Raw genomic sequence first — 19,912 nt, forward strand, 5'->3', positions numbered from 1 at the left:
AGAAGTAGTGTTCTGGTTAGCAAACTTTACCTCGGTCTATGAATGGAAGCCAAACGGTGGAAGGGCACCGGCAGTGGGAGGCCTCATTAGGGAAAGCATGCCTCAGTTTAAGAATGGCTTTGGTTTAAGAACAGACTTCTGGAACAGATTAAGTTCATAAACCAAGGTACCACTGTACATTTCCTTCTACGTACATTTTCACGTATGCAAATGATACAAATGTTCCTTTTTCATGACTCTGGATAAAGCAATCTTTACTTTTATTTATGAAGACTATTTATATACCGCTTGACATATAAAAGCGACCCTGCTGTTATGTGGACCTGCCAAAACAAGGCATTGTAGATGTGGCAATTGCTCTGCTGTATCATGAAGCCGATAGAAAGACAGTTGTGTTGTTTTTTTAGAGCTTCATTCACAAAGTACTGAAGTATAACAACTGAAATGTTGTCCACGTTAGCTGGCTTACAGTCAGATTTTGACAAACTAATTACTCAATCGCATGACAAAGCTTCTGTCTCGAAATGCACATCTGGTGGTGTTCAAGCTTTGATCTCAAAGGAACTTGACTGAAACATTTTGTTTCTTCATTGCTTTAAATCACCAACTCCATTTGGCAATAGTGCACGTAACTGAGGTTCTACCTTAGATGAAGGAATATTTTGACTTATGTAAACAGTCGTATGTATTTTTCTTAAGAATGGGTGTGTTGCTCAGATTTATAAAGGTAGCTTTTTAAAATGCCTGTTGGTTCAACAATGGACTGGAGATTCGGATTCATTTATTTATTTATTCAGATAAATAATTATTTCTTTCCACACACAAATGCATCAGTGCATCTTTCCGTTGTGAAAAAATTGGTTATCTAAAAACTGGAGCTATTGAATTGCTCAATTAGATTAGTCATCTATCTGCCTCCCCTTCTTACTGAAATTACGCTAAAATAACTGGGCTATCTTAACTTGTAACATCACTTTTCCAGCAGAAGACTCCGGATATTGAGGCAACATTGAAACTTATTGTGCTACAAGACAGTTGCAAGAAATGCAAAAGGATATTGTTTTCAGTAACACTATGGAAGCAGCTGAGAAAAGCATGGAAACTGCTGACCACGAAGCATCATCAAAACCTCTTTGTAAGCTCCCATAAAAGTTTTCTGACAGTATTATTGACAGTGAGGGTGTCAGTTTTGAAGGAGGGAATGAAAGAGAACTAGAGCTCAGAAGGCTTGATGACATTGTTCTTGACCATTGCACTCAATGAATTGGAAAACAGATTCAAGGAAAGAGACAATACTGTTATACAGTAGTAGCAAGTCTGCAAGCATTACAGGAATGATGACAACTTGAATCCACTGTGTGAAATATTGCACAACTCAGATCACTGTAAAAAGCTAGGAAAATTGAAATGGGAGCTTGAGTTGGTAAAATACTGTATTGAAGAGAGACTATCATTGGTACAATTTGCAAATGAGCTCACAAAATACTATGTTTCTTGGACTTGGTCTTTTGGTTGAGGCTGCATGGATAATTCTAGTGTACTGAAGTAAGAATCTAAGGTTCCACCCTAGTCTGTTTCTCCTTACAGTCACCAGCTGGATGCCTCTGGAAGCCAAGCATGGCATGATGTTGATGGCATTGGCCATTGTCATTCCCCCACCATCAGTCCTGTATACTCATCATACTCAACTGAAGGTGGAGAGGTGCCCAAGACATTCTGTGAGGTTCTGATGCTCTGGAGTAAGGGACCCAATAAAGGATGTCCAACAAGCATAATCTGGACCTACAGGGAAGTTATCACAGCTGTTTGTTGAAAGTGGCTGCAAGAAGCCCCCGTCCTTCCTGGAAATGAGGGATTGGTGCAGCAAGGTACAAGAAGAGGATGAGTCACCATAAGTGCGAGCTGAGTTTACTTAAGAGAAAGACAGTATTCATATGTTGACCTTTGCAGCCAGATCAACAGCTGCAGAAAAGGCTGAGAAATGGGTGGGGAGGGGCATGAAGCCATCAAGTCAACTATTTTTTTAAGTGAAAATGAAAACCTTTCTTTTATAGAAAAATAACTAAAGCATAGTTTCTCTCTCTTTGTATTAACTTCTCCTCCAATATCCAGTCTTCAGATGCAACACTAGAAAGGGGTCACTTTCTAATGGGGCATTTCCCTAGCAAACACATCGTCCCAACCCTGCATCTGCTGAGAGAACTGTGTGTGTGTGTGTGTGTGTGTGTGTGTGTGAGAGAGAGAGAGAGAGAGAGAGAGAGAGAGAGAGAGAGAGAGGAGGGAAGTTGCAGAGATAGATGCTTAGCCATTACTGAGCCACCCCATTTTCTCCAGCAAGTGCTCCAACACCCCCACAAAAAAAATCACATTTTCATCCCATTTACACTTTCAGTTTTGGAGCCTGACTGGGAGAGAGAGAAAATATTATAGATGGCTTGGGAAAACATTTGCAGGCGGAAACTGGCAAGCAAGAGAATGATTCACCTTCCCTCTCCTACCAGCTGAATTCCCCCTGCCTTTGACTTACAAGGGAGGAAAACATGGGGCTTCTTCTCATAATCTTCACTGGGTGACCTCGGGCCAGTCGCCACATCTCAACCTAAACTACTTACCTCGCAGGGTTGTTGTGGGGATTAAATGAGGAGAGCCAAACTACTGCCACCTCAAACACTAGAGGAAATTATTGTTCTCCCTGAAATAATGAGATTGCAGCCAACCACATGGGAGCTGATTCATTTGGCCTGCACTCAGTGCTGGCGTACCAAGCCAGATAATAATCATGTTTTCCTCAGTATTATTGTAACCACATTGGTTGGTTGGTTGAAAAATGTTATACAGTGGTACCTCGGGTTAAGTACTTAATTCGTTCTGGAGGTCCCTTCTTAACCTGAAACTGTTCTTAACCTGAAGCACCACTTTAGCTAATGGGGCCTCTTGCTGCCGCCGCGCCGCCAGAGCATGATTTCTGTTCTCATTCTGAAGCAAAGTTCTTAACCCGAGGTACAATTTCTTGGTTAGCGGAATCTGTAACCTGAAGCGTATGTAACCTGAAGCGTATGTAACCCGAGGTACCACTGTATTATTTATTACACAAAATAATACAACTGTAAATAATATTTCCTTAAAATGAAATAAAAACAATGCAAAACAATATATAAATGCATCACAAATAAAGCAACTCCTTGTCACTTTTATTGAATTACCGTATTTTTCGCCCTATAGGACGAACTTTTCCCCCTCCAAAAATGAAGGGGAAATGTGTGTGCGTCCTATGGGGCAAATGCAGGCTTTCACTGAAGCCTGGAGAGTGAGAGGGGTGGTCGGTGCGCACCGACCCCTTTCGCTCTCCAGGCTTCGCGCAGGTCTCCACAAAGCTCGGGAGCCCGGCGCTGGGCTCCCACGGCTTGCGGAGAGTTGCTTGCATGCTGAAGCCTGGGCGCGCTGAGGGTTCCTGCCTGTTCTGGGGGCTGGGGTCGGGGGAAGCTTGGGCTTCCCCCGCCCCAGCCCCACGCCTGGGGGAGAAATAATTTTTCCCCTTTATTCCCCCCCCCCAAAAAAAAACTAGGTGCACCTTATGGGATGGTGCGTAACTTCTATTTGAGGACATACTGTTGAGTTCTGGAGAATTCTTCATCAAGCAACTGACAACTGTGAGATTTTATTTTGTGTTTTAACACTGGACTGGAATAAGGTGTGTGTGTGTGATGTTATGCTCAGTCGCTTCTCACCGGCTTTCTTGCGCTGCCACCCCACTCCCGGAAGAAGTGCTGGTGGTGGTCAGGCCTTCTTCTGCCTGGGACCTCAGCTGTCTCTCACGCTCCCTTCGGCGCCGCTCTCTGGCTGCTTCCTCTTCGTCCTCCACACTCCATTGTGCCGTCAGCCTATCGATCACAGAGAAAGTGAAGTTAGGTGAAGCAGAGGTATGTTGCTATGTGGCATGGAGAAAATACAAAGCCCAAAACACCATGAGCGGCACAGATCCTCAACTGTCATAGCTCAGTGGAAGAGCATCTGCTCTGCAGGCCAAAGCTTCAGTCCCCAGCATCTCCAGGAAAGAGAAAGAGACCCCACCTGAAACCCTGGAGAGCCTCCAGTGCCAATCAGGGCAGACAATACTGAGCTAGGTAGTCCAAGGCAGTATAAAGAAGCTTTCTAGAAAATGCCAACATATGAAAGAACACTTGGTGAACTCAGGCTGACAGAAAGGGCTTGCTGGGTGGAGCAGAGACCTTACATCAGCTTTCCAGGATGGGGAGGGGTAAGGAGTTTGGTAATAATAAGTTTTATTTATTTATTTATTTATACCTACCGACCTACCCTGCCCATCTGATTGGGTTTCCCCAGCCACTCTGGGTGGCTCCCAACAGAATATTAAAAACACGATAAAACATCAAACATTAAAAACTTCCCTAAACAGGGCTGCCTTCAGATGTCTTCTAAAAGTCAGATAGTTGTTTATTTCCTTGACATCTGATGGGTGGGTGTTCCACAGGGCAGACACCACCACCGAGAAGCCCCTCTGCCTGGTTCCCTGTAACCTTACTTTTCGCAATGAGGGAACCGCCAGAGGGCCCTCAGCGCTGGACCTCAGTTTCCAGGCTGAACAATGGGGGTGGAGACGCTCCTTCAGGTATACTGGGCCGAGGCCGTTTAGGGCTTTACTGTTCAGCACCAACACTTTGAATTATGCTCAGAAACGTACCGGGAGCCAATGTAGGCCTTTCAGGACCAGTGTTATATGGTCTCGGCTGCGAGGTAAGGTGCAAATGTACCAGCAGAGCCAATCCAGCCCTCCTGGTGGAGCATCTGCCCAGCATAAACCTTCCCTCCCCTTCATGGTAAATAACAGCAATTACCTGACAGGAACCTAGCACAGTAGCCCCACTCCCACCCCCGACAAGCCGCTTTGTGTGCTATATTGCTTATGAGGTGCTGTGCTGCACAGCAATTGTGTTGATCATAAAATTACCTGTCGTGGAAGCCCATCACTAACATAGCTTCTACTCTAGCAACTCTATACACAGCTAGCTGAAGTATTCCTACCTCTAGTGTAGTGGAGGTCAACCTTGTTACCTTTCCAATAATATTTTCAATGGAACTCTTGCACCAGCACTCCCTTTACCTGGGACACAAGCCAAGTTTGCTGGGCCTTACCATCATCCCTTTGAAATATAAGGCATGCCCAAACCAAGAGCATGCTCAGCTAAAGTATGCTTCGTGTAGTTCGGCTTGACAAATTACTTGGTATGTTCTAAGTGATATGTTTGTGCCCCTTTTCAAGAGCATAGATCCTCCCAAAGCAGCTTGCATAAAAGAGAATCACAGCAAAACCATAAAACATTACCAACTACACAGTTAAATTAAATCCATAATTCATTTAATTAAATATAAAGGAAGCAGCCTATGGTAGGAGTACACATCATGGAACTCACTGCAGCTTACTTGTGACTGCATACATTCAACATGTAAAACATATTTAGCCAAATGAAATGCAGCCTTTGGCATTTCATTAGAAATGCGAACCATCTCACAAAGCACTGTGACCATTTAAAGTGCTAGTGTGGAAGCAGGAACCCTATCAAATAAAAGGAAAGAAGTATCCAGTCTCTGCTTGATAGTCTTCCTCATTCTCCAATTTATTCTAGCATATTCTAGTAGCTTGCAGGCTACTGGGGAAGAGACTGCAGGCATGTTGCTTCTGGCTGGTCATTTTGCTGTTGTGTCTCATTGAGATAAGCCACGTTTTGGCTTAGTGTGTTGCACAAACCTGGGCTGATATTTTAGCTCTCCTGGGCAAACCAAGAACTGTAAACCAAGAACAAACATTGGTTACCGTTTATAGTTATAGAAAGCTAAATCACAAGCCTGGGTTCAGACAACAATCTAAGTCAAAACATGGCTTAGCTCAGCGTAGCACAGCAGCAAAATGAATGGGGAAGCACAACGCAACCACAATCTCCTCCCTAGAAGCCTGGGCGTTCATGTGCAGCCATGGCGCATCTGTCACAAATAAACTTGAAAGCCTCCTCATCACCTCATTCACTTGCCAGAGCAAGGAAATTCCATCAGTTATCCTTTTGCTCTGGCAGATGATGTCATCTAGATTTCACAGAAGGGGCGGGGTGAGACTGGGTTTCACATCCCTGTTGCATCACTGCACAAGTGAATTCAGCCACTTGGGCTATTAGAGGCAGACTTAAACTGAGATTTAAATGAGAACAAAGTAAATTGAAACTAAGTGAAATAAACGACACTCAGAAAATGCTGATTCTGACGGGGAGAGAGGCCAAGAAAAAAGCTGAAAAGCCTGGGCCGCCATTCAGTCTCCACGAGGGAGGGAGAATTGTGAATGGTGAGGGACTTTGACATGTTTTCTTAGAAACATAGTAATTTAGTCAGAATTCCTGAGCCAAGCTGTACCATTGCTACAAATGGAGTGGGTGTGTGTGTGTGTGAGAAAGTTGGAGGAGGACACCCAGTGCTATCATCCCGCAGGCTCCTGAACCAACTCTGCTACATGCTGTTTTTCCTTCCTCCCCAACAGAAGATTAAAATTTTGACATAAAACTCCTCTCAGAACGTCCCAGTCACCAGATAATAAAATTCTCTGTCAGCAGAACTACTCCTCAGATCCCAGAGGAAACGATAAGGTTTCCGCAACATTCCAACATGGGTGATAACATGGGTTCTGGTGCCAGCCCCGTTCTTCCCCTCTTTTAGCAGCAGACCGCGCTGGTTTCTGCAAAACATACCAGCAGGATGAATGCCTGCATGCAAAGCCCATGAACCAACCAGCATTTCTCAGCCCAAAAAAGCAATAAAAGTGCAGGTTCACATATTTAAATTTTTAAGATGAGGGCCAGCAGAGAAGGGTCTTGTAGTGGTGCTGCTTACCAGGAGATAGAGGGGCAAGGCAGTGGCGAGGTCGGTGCAGCACAAATTTAGTTCATTTCATTTATTTAACAATGCTGATACACGGCTTGATTGCAGCAAAGCCTCTAACCGGTTTACAAGAGATACTAAAACTACCAGTGTTTTCCCCCCTATTAAAACAGTTTAAAAACATTTAAAGATAATTAAAGTGAACAGTAAAAGAAGTTATAACTCATGTCTGGATAGGCTTGCCTAAGCAAAAATGTTTTAAGCAGGTGCCGAAAAGAGTACAGCGAAGGCGTCTGCCTGATATCAATCTGCAAGGAGTTCCAAAGTGCTCCAAATGCAATTGTGCAGTCAATCCAGCAACTTTGAACCACTTCACCTCTGCCTCACACACCCCTTCCCAAAAGCAGCAGCAACACAACTGACCCAGGGCCAGATGAGCACTGCCACCCCACCCTGCTATCGGCAACTGTTGAGGGCTACATCTCACATTGTTTCAATGTGGAAGGCACATGGAAGCAAAATCCCATACCTGTATGGCAGGAGTGCTGTGTAAATACCAGTCCTTCCATACTCCCCAACCTCCCCTGTGTATTGCTATCTGCTCATAAGTGAGGAGTATAGAATCAAAAACACACAGCATCGCTACCAAAGGGGCACACTTATTTTTCCAGTGCCCCTTGGCAGGATGGGGGGGGGGGATAGGTTCAGCTGAAGAGTATGGATCCATTGATTGTCTCTTAAGTCCTCTCTACGAGTCTCTTGGCCTGGGTAAGATAGGACTCAATCCAGTTGCTGCCTGCAGATGACAGCTTAAAGAAGGCAACCCAGGATGCAGTGCTCTTCATCAGCTGGACTCTGTCTGTTGTAGTACTGGGTTGTAATCCTTCTCATTTATTACACCAAAAGCCTGACTGTTGCCCAATGCTCTTTACATTAAAATGTGGGTGGGGCAACGTGTGTGCTTACGTGTGTGTGAAACAGAGCTGGCACAAGCAGGGGATGGGTCAGAGCCCAAAAGGGGTGGGGCACTCCTTTTCTCTCTTTTTCTGCTACCCCATTTCTCTTCCTTCAACTCTGTCAGCACCCTCTTCCTTCCCCTCCCTTTCTGTTGCTTCTCCTTCCTCCCTCAGAAGGAACGTGTGAAACGGACATGCTGACATTTTGAAATCTGAATTTCGGCATCAACACCAGTGGGTCAAATACCAATGTCATTTTCAAAACTGAAATTTGAAATCCAAATGTAAATGCAAAGCAAAGTTAGTTTATTAAATCCTATCGCAAACCCGCGGCTCCGGAGCCGCATGTGGCTCTTTTACACCTTTGCCGCGGCTCCAGGGCGGATACTAGCGAGGGGAGGAGGCGCATTGTGTGCCCTGACACTCCCCACTGTGGCGGGCGCTGTACTGGCTGTGATGTCGCATGGGGGCGGTGCATGCGTTAGTCATGCACCATCCCAACGTCGGCTTCCCGTCCGCTGTCAGATCGCGGCTCCGGAGATATATTTGTTTTAAATGTCACAATGGTTTTGCGGCTCCCAGGTTTTTTTCTTCGGAAACAGGTCCAAGTGGCTCTTTTTGTCTTAAAGGTTGCAGACCCCTGATCTATCCAATATTGTCAGATAACGTGTGCTACTACATGTCAGCTGTGGCCAAATGATGACTGCTACTGTAAATCCGTTGCTAGAGATTGTCAAATGTTGATTGATGCATGCCGCATCATGGCATATGCTCTGTTGACATCATGACAGCTATCAAATACCAGCTTCTACAGGTCACATGCCGTCAAATGTATGTGTTTGTTATTTAATTATCATTACCATTTATAGGGGACATGGGTGGCGCTGTGGTCTAAATCACAGAGCCTAGGGCTTGCTGATCAGAAGGTCGGTGGTTCAAATCCCTGCGACGGGGTGAGCTCCCATTGCTCAGTCCCATCTCCTGCCAACCTAGCAGTTCAAAAGCACATCATAGTGCAAGTAGATAAATAGGTACTGCTCTGGTAGGAAGGTAAAGGGTGTTTCGGTGCACTGCTCTGGTTCGCCAGAAGCGGCTTAGTCATGCTGGCCACATGACTCGGAAGCTGTCTGTGGACAAACGCTGGCTCCCTCAGCCTATAGAGTGAGATGAGCACACAACCCCAAAGTCGTTCACAATTGGACTTAACTGTCAGGGGTACCTTTACATTTTTACCATTTATAGACTGTTGTACTGTCTACAAGATCTCAAAGCAGTTTACATACACGACAAGCACAAAAAACCACATCAAGTCATTCATATAACAAAACAGGGGTTCCAAGTATGGGGGGCCGTGGGGGAACTTCCTTCTCCTAGTAACATGGCCAACTACATCCTAGAGCTTCGGTCACCACCTAAGCACATTTTTGTTCATGGAAGCAGATTTTAGGATATGTTTTTGTTTCTATTTCAATTTTTCACATTTTATCATTTATATTGTGTTGCTTAATTTTGTTATTGGGTTTTTGGAAACCACACTGTGATCTTTTTCTGAATGAAAATATTTAAATAAATGAATGCTATCAGAGAAGTGACACAATTGGATGCAACTCTATATAGAGAGTGCTCTACACAAACACACACACAAGTATTTCAGGGTAAACGGACACTTTCTTTTCCCCTTTCTGCTTTCTAGCTTCACCCCATAACTTTGAGCTTGGGCGTACAGACCCAAGAACAAAGACAGCAAAACTGTCAGATGCAAAGACCTGAGAAACCTCTATCTTAATTCATTCTGCACTCATATTTACTGTTTTCTCCACAGTTTCCATGGAAATAGTTGTCTAGGCCCTGGCAGAGAGCCAAAGTGGTGTGCTTTTTTTCTTCTAATACAGTAATCTAAATGAAGTCATTCATGGACTTTCCATCATGACCTCTGTCCCATATGTATGTGACAATACTTGACAAAAGGCCTGATTCAGAAACACTCTTAATCCAAAATTTTCCAGCTTGCCCCATTCCAGTAGCAAGAGAAAGTCACAATTTTGGTAGATTTATTTGGGATCCTCATCTTGTTTAAACTGTTCTTTTTCCAGAATGTCAAACCAAGGGTTTAAAATGGGAATTGCAACGCCCCTCCCAGATCTAGCTTGCATCCTTGCCCTGGATTAGACCACTGGGAGTCCATTAGGAACATTGTAACAGGCATTTATATTGCCATTGTAGCCTCCTTTCGCCGCTCCCTTTGTTTCTCAGTTGCATGTGACTAATTTTCTCTCCATGACCTCAGAAGCTCATGATCTGTTGCTCTTTCTTTTGCTCTGGCTGCACAGAATTTAATTGAAGGACAATTACTTCAAGAGCAGCAGTACTCCAGTGACATCGCATACAAAAAAGGCAAAAAAAAGATACAGCTACATGCTTGAAAGATAGGCTGCACTAGCGCCCTGCCAAATGGCATCCTCCTGGCAACAAGCTCACTCCTACGGATTCCACCTGTCTCTCCATTATCAAGTTCTTCCTTTTAGTTCAACTTCAGTAGCAGAAAGTAGATGTATTCATGTTTGCATTATTTATATGAACGAACCACCAATTGTTGCCAGTTTGGAGAAGTTGCAACCTTGTCCACATCAGCTGACTCAACTCACTACATCAATTCAAGACGGCAGCAGTACCTTCTCCTCAAAAGCCACAATTTTTTGTGGAGATCATTCTATGTGGAGATGTATGGCTTTTAAAACTTGCTCAAGATCCTTAAAGTGGCATAGTTATCTTGATAGAAATGGTCCTCTGTTTCCATCATGGGTGAGATGAGTCAGAGCGAAGCATTACAGCTACAGCTGGACAGGAAATTGTGCTTCCTCTGCGATGAAGCCATTTTAAGCCTACTTCAGGTGTTCCTACTCCATGTGATTAACACCCCACGGAAAAGGAAGTGGGGACAAGCTCTCTCACCCCCATCCCCCTCCACAAGCTGGAAGGTGACTGCTTGCAACAGGGATAAAACAGGTCTGATATTGTTATGTTGTAGGTGAACATATCAGACGACCCAGCAATTCTTCAAACAGCTCTTGTTTATTCACAGGCCAGAACAGAACTGAACTGAAGGGTTCAGCCAGCCTGCTTATATAGAGCTCCACTACAATGCAACTTTCTGTAGCTATCCAATCACTGAACGTCACTTTGAATTCCTTATTTGCATATGTGGACCTGAGTGAAAACTATCTACAGTATCCCCCTGCTGGCCCAGGGTGAGAACTTCAGTACATAACAGATATATTCCTGCATTCAATGCTCTTCCTTCCTCTTTTGGAGGTGTTATGGCTGCAACAAGGAGCCTGTTCTCCTCTTACAGGCTCCCTGTGATTTTAGAACCCTTGAAAATCAGGGTTTGATGATGAGTGGGGAGTCTACAACATGAGCAGAGCTGGCTCACACTGCAGTCACCATCCAACTTGTGGAGGGCAACAAAGATGGCAGAGAGTGCAGGGCAAGGGCACTCGTCCCTACTATCTGCACCATGCTGATATAGGAACACCTCACTAGGACTTTAGTCAAAGGAAATTTATTTTTCTCCACAGCTGTGCACCTCCTGGAATATATATTTTTGTATAGGATTTGTTGATTGGCTTGCGCGTACAATTGTCTGTGGTTCTGAAAATCACGTGGCATTGGCAGGGCACATAAACACATTTGACTGCTGTTATCAGGCACTACACATTATGGAAAGACCTCTCCTCTAAGTTACCCCAGTATTAAGCAGTTGTGGCATGATCTCACCACATTAGTGTTTCCCCAGCACCCACAGAAGAGGCCAAGTGGGAAAATACTAACACAATGACATCACGCCATAGCTTTCTTCTTCATTTCCAGGAATCCAAACACATTTTTCCCATAATGCACAGTTTCAGCCAGAGATATTCTGGGTGTGGGCCCTAAACTTTCCAATGTTCTGTGCAGAAGGGATGTGGGGGTGTCATGGCTGCTGGAGAGGGAAGAAATATGTGCTGCAGACCCAGTAATAATCCCCCAAGCCTGTAATCATATAAACAAAAGCATACTACTCATTAAGCATGATATATAGTTTGGCGTTCTGTATGCAAAAATAAAAAATAAAAAATCACCTGTGGACTATGCCATATATGTATTATGTCTGCATCGTAGGGGATGGTCAAGTGAAAAGCCAAGAAAAAGAATTACATCGAAAACATTTTTTCTTTTTATTTGGCCCCCTTTGCACAATTAGTTATCCTTCTTGATCCACTTGAGTTTCTCAGTTGTTTGCGCTTCCTGGTGAAGCAGACAGGAGAAAGAGCTGAAAGAAAGCAATCAACGTCTGAGCCCACATGCACACACAAAGAAACAGCTTCTTGAGTCTTGATTCACTTCTCTTTTCAGTGATAAGAGATGGTAGAAATGTTAGCAGGATTGCAATCTCTGATGCACAAATCGGCATGGAATACAGAGTAATCTAGAGACCTGGGGCTTACCTAAACATAACAGGGCAGCCTCCTCTGTTAATTCTGATAAAGAGGTAGGGGCAAATAGGGGTCTAATTCTCTCTCTCTCTCTCTCTCTCTCACACACACACACACACACACACACACAATATGCACCCCATGGATGCGGGGAATCGAACCCTGCTCCCTTCTTCATCTCACTTTGCCTGTCTGCACCCTTATCAGTTAATGCCTGCTCTTCCCCAGCTCAGCACACTTTTGGCATCCAATCTGGGAGCAAAAGTGCCCATGGAGGTAAGATGGGAGATGCTAGGTTCAGCTCCCCTCACCCTGACCCATCTTTTTGTTGTAAAATGTAGAACTCCAGGACGCAATGTGCCTCCCCATCGTGTGTCATGTAACATGGCCTGTATTTTGGTTGGTTGATTGCTTTGTGGCAGAAGACAAATATGCTACCAAACACAATACACATTCACTGTGTGTCATATCTGAACTGTGGGCATGGGCCTTTCATTCACTTCTCTCTTCAAAACACACTAGAGGAGATTAAGGAAAGATATTTTATTCACTTTAAAGAGACGAAGTGCTTACGAATACACAAATACAAAGCTCAAATGCAATTCATGTGGTGTACACATTTTGTATGGAACTGTCAAACCAGAATATCAGCCTAGCCCTGCCATTGGACAAAGCGTGGAAGTCACAAAAAGAGAGCAAATCGCTACTTATTTACTTTATTATCAATGCATTTTTACTGCAAGGGTTACTATGCTTGGTTACCATGCACCTTGATGCAGGAGTGCTCAATAATAAGGCAGCAAAATTTATTTATTCCTTTATTGTATTTATATTCCACCTTTTTCTCCAAGGAGCTCAAGATGGTTCACCGCTTCTCATTTAATCCCCACAACAGCCCTGTGAGGTAGCTTAGGCTGAGAGGGAGAGGGACTGACCCAAGTTCACTCAGTGAGTGGGGATTTGAAACCTGGTCTCCCAGGTCCTAGTCTGACACTCTAACCCAGGCATAGGCAAACTCTGTCCCTCCAGATGTTTGGGACTACAATTCCCATCACCCCTGACCACTGGTCCTGTTAGCGAGGGATGATGGGAATTGTAGTCCCAAACATCTGGAGGGCCAGAGTTTGCCTATGCCTGCTCTAACCAGTATACTATGTTGGCTTGGATCAACTCTAATTTTACATATAGTCAGCAAGGGTTCCTGCTTGAAACACCCTGGGATTCCTTGTCTATGTAGACAGAGGTTGGTGCAGGATCAAATAATCCTGAGATAATTATGTTTGAAGCCTTCTAGATTCTTTGTGTAAACATGTTTCAGAATTCATCAGGCACTTGCTTTCCTTGCATGTGTATTTTCACTGTATTTTAATACATCTTTTTTAATTTTAGTGTCTATGTAAATGAGAAAAATGTAATTATATGCAGGTTTCACCCAAGCAAGCACTTCAATAGCTCCTTACAGACAATTCCGCTAGTTTACCTTTAGGGTGTTCTGTAATCTCCACACTCATTGCTATTGCAATGCTATAAATGATTTCCTCAAGTAAATGCTTTGTAGAGTGGCTTCCTTGGCGAGGAAGCCAAATGAATAGATTACAACAGTTACTGGGGCATTTTACACTCATTAGCTAACCAGCATAGTAGAATTAGTTCCATATATTAAATTCCTGAAATAAATAACCCCCTCTAGTATATCATTTCCTTTTTAAATGGATGGCTAAATGTATTTTCTACACCAAATGTTTCCCAGCAAATGTGCAACACTCCAGTGGTGCTGTGCAGACACTGGGAATAATTTAACCTTGACGTCCTCTGGCTTATCTTCCACCTGAAACTCTTTCGCCACAATTTGTGTCCACTTTTCATAGTCTGACTCCAGCCCCTGGCTCTGACAACTTCCCCAGTGTCCTAATGTCATATTAAAATGTCACACTGTTCATGCGTTGCAAGCTCCTGGCAGTGATTTCCTGGTATGGAAAAGGGAAATAACGATAGGTTATGTTTTTAGGGACTCAGACCAAACATTGAGTCTCTGAAGGCATGAATTTATTACAAAGCATCATTAACTGTGTCGGAATGTGGTCAGATATTTATGGTACAAGGGGGTGGCTTAACTGTATGACCCTTTTGCATTTCTAGTTCTGTAGTACACAAGATAACAGTCACATTGTTATGTGGAACAAAACAGAGCATTCCCCCCCGCCCCCCAAAAACCTCCACAGGGAGCATCTTCCTCTAGCCTAGCTCTGTCTGTCCTGCTTAAAATAGAGCCAACAGCCATTTCCTCTGACCCCATTCCACGCCCACCCACTTTTACTGGCTTGTCTGCCCACACCTTTCACACAAAAGGACGAGAGACAAATGTGAGCCTTCTTTCAGGCCTTGGGGATGAGCCGAAAATAGGGGTCTGTCCTTGCCCGCTTCTCTTACATAGCATATCTTGCTGGATGACTTAAGAATGAATTGGAGCATGTCTTCTGTGGACCTGAGTTCAAGAACTGCAGGATTAAGAATGACTGGAGGGAAGATAGAAATGAGACCCCCAAGTGGAATTGCCTGAAAACGTTCTAAATCATACTGTTTCTAACTAAAATATTGTCAACCCAAGGATAGAGCCAGGAAGGGGAAGCTCACCACATAAGTGTTAGCTTACCTAGCAGACACTGACCAATTGTAAGTGAAATGTGATACATCGTGGACACAGCCTCACCTCAGAGGCAGATTTGGGGGAGTGTGACCAGTTCAGTGGCACTGGGCATAAAGTCTTGGGAGCACCACAGCTATGTTGTAGAATGGAAGGTGAGAGGCGGGGGGAATTTCAGCATCACACAGGGTGCTGATGAAATTTGAGATCCCAAGGTCCACCACTGAGTGTCTGATTGGTTCAGAGGTAGAGAGATCAGCTTTTCAGATAATTGCTACTTCCCAGAGTAGCCAGAGCCCTACAAGAGTTTTGAAACCGAGGGAACAAGGGACAGCCCTGGCCTCTCCAGCTTGGTCCCTGAAACTCTTCTGAGGACAAAGATGGTTACCTCTTTTGCTACCCACTTTTGCCCAGCCCTGAACTGGCATGTAGCCCTCAAAAGGGAAAGTAGCTCTTAGAATGGAAAAGCCCCACCGCACCCCTGCTTCACAGTGTAAAAGGCAACAAACTGTTGGCGTCCCTATGTGGGTTGCAGCACCAGCTCATTTTCCAAATGGAATACAATATCTGGAATGGCCTCTTTGATATCAAGGGCACAAAGAAAGAGACGGGCGTTTTTCGCCCAATGACTCCATTAATGAGACAGTTAACATATTTGTCAGGTAGAAGGTGGCTGACGACCATTTTAACAAGCCAGTTGTGAATACAGTATTTTTACTCCATTTTTTCCCCCAGTGTTTATCTCCATTCACTCCTTAGCCGCTATAATGGTCTCTCATTCGCCTCTCCCGCAGTTGCGTTTGCCAAACAGTGTTTGTTCTCCACAGATATCAGACTCCTTCTCATACATGATTCAGCTCATGCCTGCATGTATTGTAGGCTCCCAGCTTGGGAATTGTGGCATCCAGATTTATTCATTTTCCCCACTGGCTAGTGAGTGGAAGATAACTGAGCAAAAGTCTCGCGCAAGGAATGCAGGGTCTGCGTAAGAGGAGCAATGTGAAATCGCAGTACAAGCTAGCTAGAAAATTGAAATGCAAGGAATAACATATGCCATGCTAAATATTTGATTTGCTTTTTTAAAAAAAGAAAGAACAAAACCCTCAACAATTAAAGACATCCTGCCAGCCACGACATTAGATTCTTCTAACAAGAGAAGCTGTCAATTGGCAAAGTGATGGGCAGTGACAACCTGAAACAGTTGATTTACACGTTCCACAAGCCTGCAAGGCAAGATGAGACATATTTCAGAATGCAAAATATGAATGATGAAAGGAGGCTCAGAGGAAAGACCCCTGGAGAGCCTTCCCAGACTAGCAGGCTTCCTGATATAATAGGGCACAAGCTGCTTAGTGGGACACTGAGGATTAAAGCTAAGTCCCTAGTTAGCGTACGTACTACAGGGAAACCAAGAACCAGTTCAAAGGATATTTAAAATGAAGTTGTGCTTCATTTGGTACTTGCACTCTGAAGCTGTCTAGCATCTGATGCATTTCTAAAGATATTGGTAGCCCTCATGCAAAGACCACTAGGGTGGAAAAATCCCTATCACTTGGGGATCAGATGTTAAACTTGTCCAGCTGGCAGCATGCCCAGATTCCATAGTTCTTCAGTGAGCAAGGGGGCTGCAGACACCGAACAACTTAGTAGGTCACTGATTATAGCCACTGTGGCACCATGCAGTTCAGAGTGGATTGCAGTGAATCAACTTCTTCTGCCACACAAAGAGTCTAGAATGGCTGAAGGCAACGCTTAAGAATGTGTGCATTAATGCCTCGGACACAGCTTCACAAGTCTAGATTTGTATGCTGACTCAGAGATTGAAAATTTATAAGGGCTTTTGGAGGGGTAGGGTTGCCAGCCTGGATAATACCCTCAATCATACGGATGCAATGAAGGGAGATGCCCCCATTGCATCTCTTGCCACACTTCTTTTTTTATTGCATTTATATCCTACCTTTCCTTCAAGGAGCTCAAGGTTATCCCCCACCAAGCAGGATAAACCCTTTCCCCTTGATGTGCTGGATTCCCCACCCCATGAGATCCCTTAAAGGTGAAACATTCAAAATTGGCACCCCCCACCTGCAATCTGAAATGGTACAGTCCATTCTGCCCACTCTCTGAACTGCATGGGTAGACCAGCCTCACTCTTCCAGAGCCATCGCTCAAGCATCTTTCCCATACCCAGGCTGGATTTCATTGAGTTCTCTGTCAAGAAGTCCCACTTGAGTCCAAGATAGCTTGTGTCCATTGGAGATCCCTCTGATTCAGGAGGTAACTGACATAGTGATACTGCAGTCCATTGACACCAGACATGCCACGAGGTGTGACACACAGCTAAGGGCTGGGTAGTAGGCAGCTGCTGCACTAGGGACACGGCAACCCACAGTGTTTGGAAATTCTGGGAATGAACGCATACAGTATTCAGAGAGGGGGACAGCTCATATTCTTACACTGACAAGAGGGGACTTAGCTATCAGGCTTCCAAGGGACAGGTGGGCATCAGGAGTGGAATGGGGGTATCTCATGAATGCCCAGCTGAAGAGGAATCCGGCCATTTAAATAGCAGCTTGAGCTAAGCTCAGCTCAGGATACTTTCCATCTTGCAACCCCAGAGGCAGGCAGCACACCAGCCTTAGATGTGTCCAGCACTGCGTACTCACCACTCAATTTTTGTATCAGCACCAAACTGTTTTCCTGTCATTTGCTAACTTGTTCGGATGTAAAAGAGTGCTTTGTGCATGAGTGTCAGGGCTCCTTGTTCTGTTCCTGGCATTGCTCATGATCTGGTGCACGGCATCGGAAGTTACAGGTCAAAGATTTTAACTGGTTTAAATGGCTATTCCCTCTCCCCAGGAAAACCTGGGAACTGCAATTCTGGGAGAGGGTCAGGGTTCTCCAGCAGAGAATGTTCAGCATGCTCCCCAAACTACAAAGCTTCCACTGTACCTCATTACTGCCCTCTGTAAATGGAAGAGAGTGAAAGCCACTGAGCTTGCTATGATCACTAATACACAGTGCAGTCTAGTGCATATCTACATTTCAGAAGTACCATAAGTCTCATTAATTCCAGGTAAGTGTGAAGAGGATTGTAGCCAAAAGGATGCTACTGTATACTCCACCATGGATAACCAATAGGATTCCCCACCGCCTCATTTCAACATCTTAGTTGATAAATCATATAATTCTTTCACTAGGTAATGGATTGCATCTGCATAACTTTGCACATGAACAAAGCAATAGTTACGCTTTAAGTGCAAAAGCACGAGTTCTTTGCTTTTTGATGATACTAGTCTGTGTCACAGCAGGCATCAGCACCAAGCAGCCTTCAATTTGAGACAGGGAAATTCTTCTACAATAGGCCCCTGTCCATGTCAATGTTATTATAGTAAAAATAAGACCGTATTGTCCTGAATATAAGCCTCACTTTTTTCTCAAATTCTAACCGTGAAAAGTTAACGGCTTAAATTCGCAGCCTTACAAAAATGGGCTTTCACGATATTGCTGCTGAAACAGACATACAGTAAAACAGAGCAGGTGTGAGTGTCTGCAGAATTTTAAGGGAGCGGCTTATAGTCGGGTGTGGCTTATATTTGGGCCAATATAGTAATTCCCCCCCAAAAAAAAAATGTGTTGTCCAATTAACTGGGGGCACAAATATTTTTAATCAAAATGTTTTAATTTATACATCTAACCCATTACTTGACCAAATGTTGCTAATTGATAACTATCTGTGATTACTGTCATTCATATATTTAACAAACACCCTTTTATGGAGGAGGCTAGAGACCATTTTCCTATCTGCGGTCTGAAAGGATGTTCACAACTAACAAAAGAATTGGACCATATGAATTCTGCATGCAGAAGGTCCCCAGCATCTCTTGGTAGGGCTGAAAAAAGACCCTCCTTGAAACCCTGGAGCGCTGCTGCCAGTCAGTGTAGACAATACTGGGCAGGAGGTATGATTGGTCAAGCTCAGTGCCAAGCAGCTTCCTATTTTCACGTATTCATATTCCCTGGGACAACTCAGATACTCCACCAATGGTGGCTGGTGCTCATTGGGGCAGAAAAGAGGGTGGTCAAAAGTAGTTGGGAGTCAGAACTAATGACTGGTGGAGCCAACTAGCTCTAGTTTTACTGCCACTCTCTTCCCTGTCGAGTACTACAAAGTCAACTCTGGGACGAAGGAGGAGGAGGAAACTGACAGCCAGTTCCACCCCATACATGGTTGTCAGTAAGAAGAAAGATTGGTGGGGACAGGCTGAGGTTGGTGGGCAGTTCCCCATTTATCCTTAATGAACTGGCCTCCACCCGTGCTATTCCCGCACTGGCTATGACTTAACTTTTGCCTATACCTGTTTTGCCTAGCCTCCTCCCACAACTTGACAGAAGCTAGTTCTTACAGTAGAATGCACTCCTGCCCCATGCTTCTAGAACTGAGGCTGCAGTTCTGACCCTATATAACTGAATGCCTGCCCCACTGAATTCAATAGGTCATCCTTCTGAGTAGTCATGGTTAGGAGTGAACTTTTAGCTGCTTTCTGTTTAGCATCAAGAATGACAGCCAGCAGCTTTGTTCGCTGTGGTCGGTTTGATGTTTTTTGCAGGAAACCTATGAGGTGTGGAAGAGAGGCACTTGCTTCCAAGCCCATGGTGGAGATGTGTGACGGAGTCATCATTGCCCATTGTCGCTTGGTACACACCAGCAGTGTGTTTGGAGACGTGTCTCTCCGACACATTTTACTGTGGCTCAGTGGTGGGGAACCTCGGGCCTGGGGGGCAAAAGCGGCCCTCTGCTCATCTCTGTTTAGCCTCAGAATTCTTCCCAGGCCACACTATTCCGAGTCTTTCTAGAAACTAGCTTATAGTACAAATGTAAAAAATTACTCCACCTACTTTTGCCTCCTGCCCCACCCACCACAGGTATTTGGCCCCAGGAGAATATTTCAGATGGG

At 44.5% G+C, this 19,912-nt stretch overlaps 1 protein-coding gene across 2 annotated transcripts in view; it reads right to left on the reverse strand.

Annotated features, from left to right (window-relative positions):
* LSP1 (lymphocyte specific protein 1) overlaps positions 1–19,912 on the reverse strand; it is an 80,994-nt gene that overhangs the window by 24,064 nt on the left and 37,018 nt on the right. For both annotated transcript variants that reach the window (XM_082194437.1, XM_082194438.1), the window contains exon 2: positions 3,729–3,881. In XM_082194437.1, the coding sequence (XP_082050563.1) occupies positions 3,729–3,881 (153 nt within the window). The remainder of the gene's footprint in view (positions 1–3,728; positions 3,882–19,912) is intronic.

Source organism: Podarcis vaucheri (assembly GCF_965113315.1).
Source record: "Podarcis vaucheri genome assembly, chromosome: 1".
NCBI lineage: Eukaryota > Metazoa > Chordata > Lepidosauria > Squamata > Lacertidae > Podarcis > Podarcis vaucheri.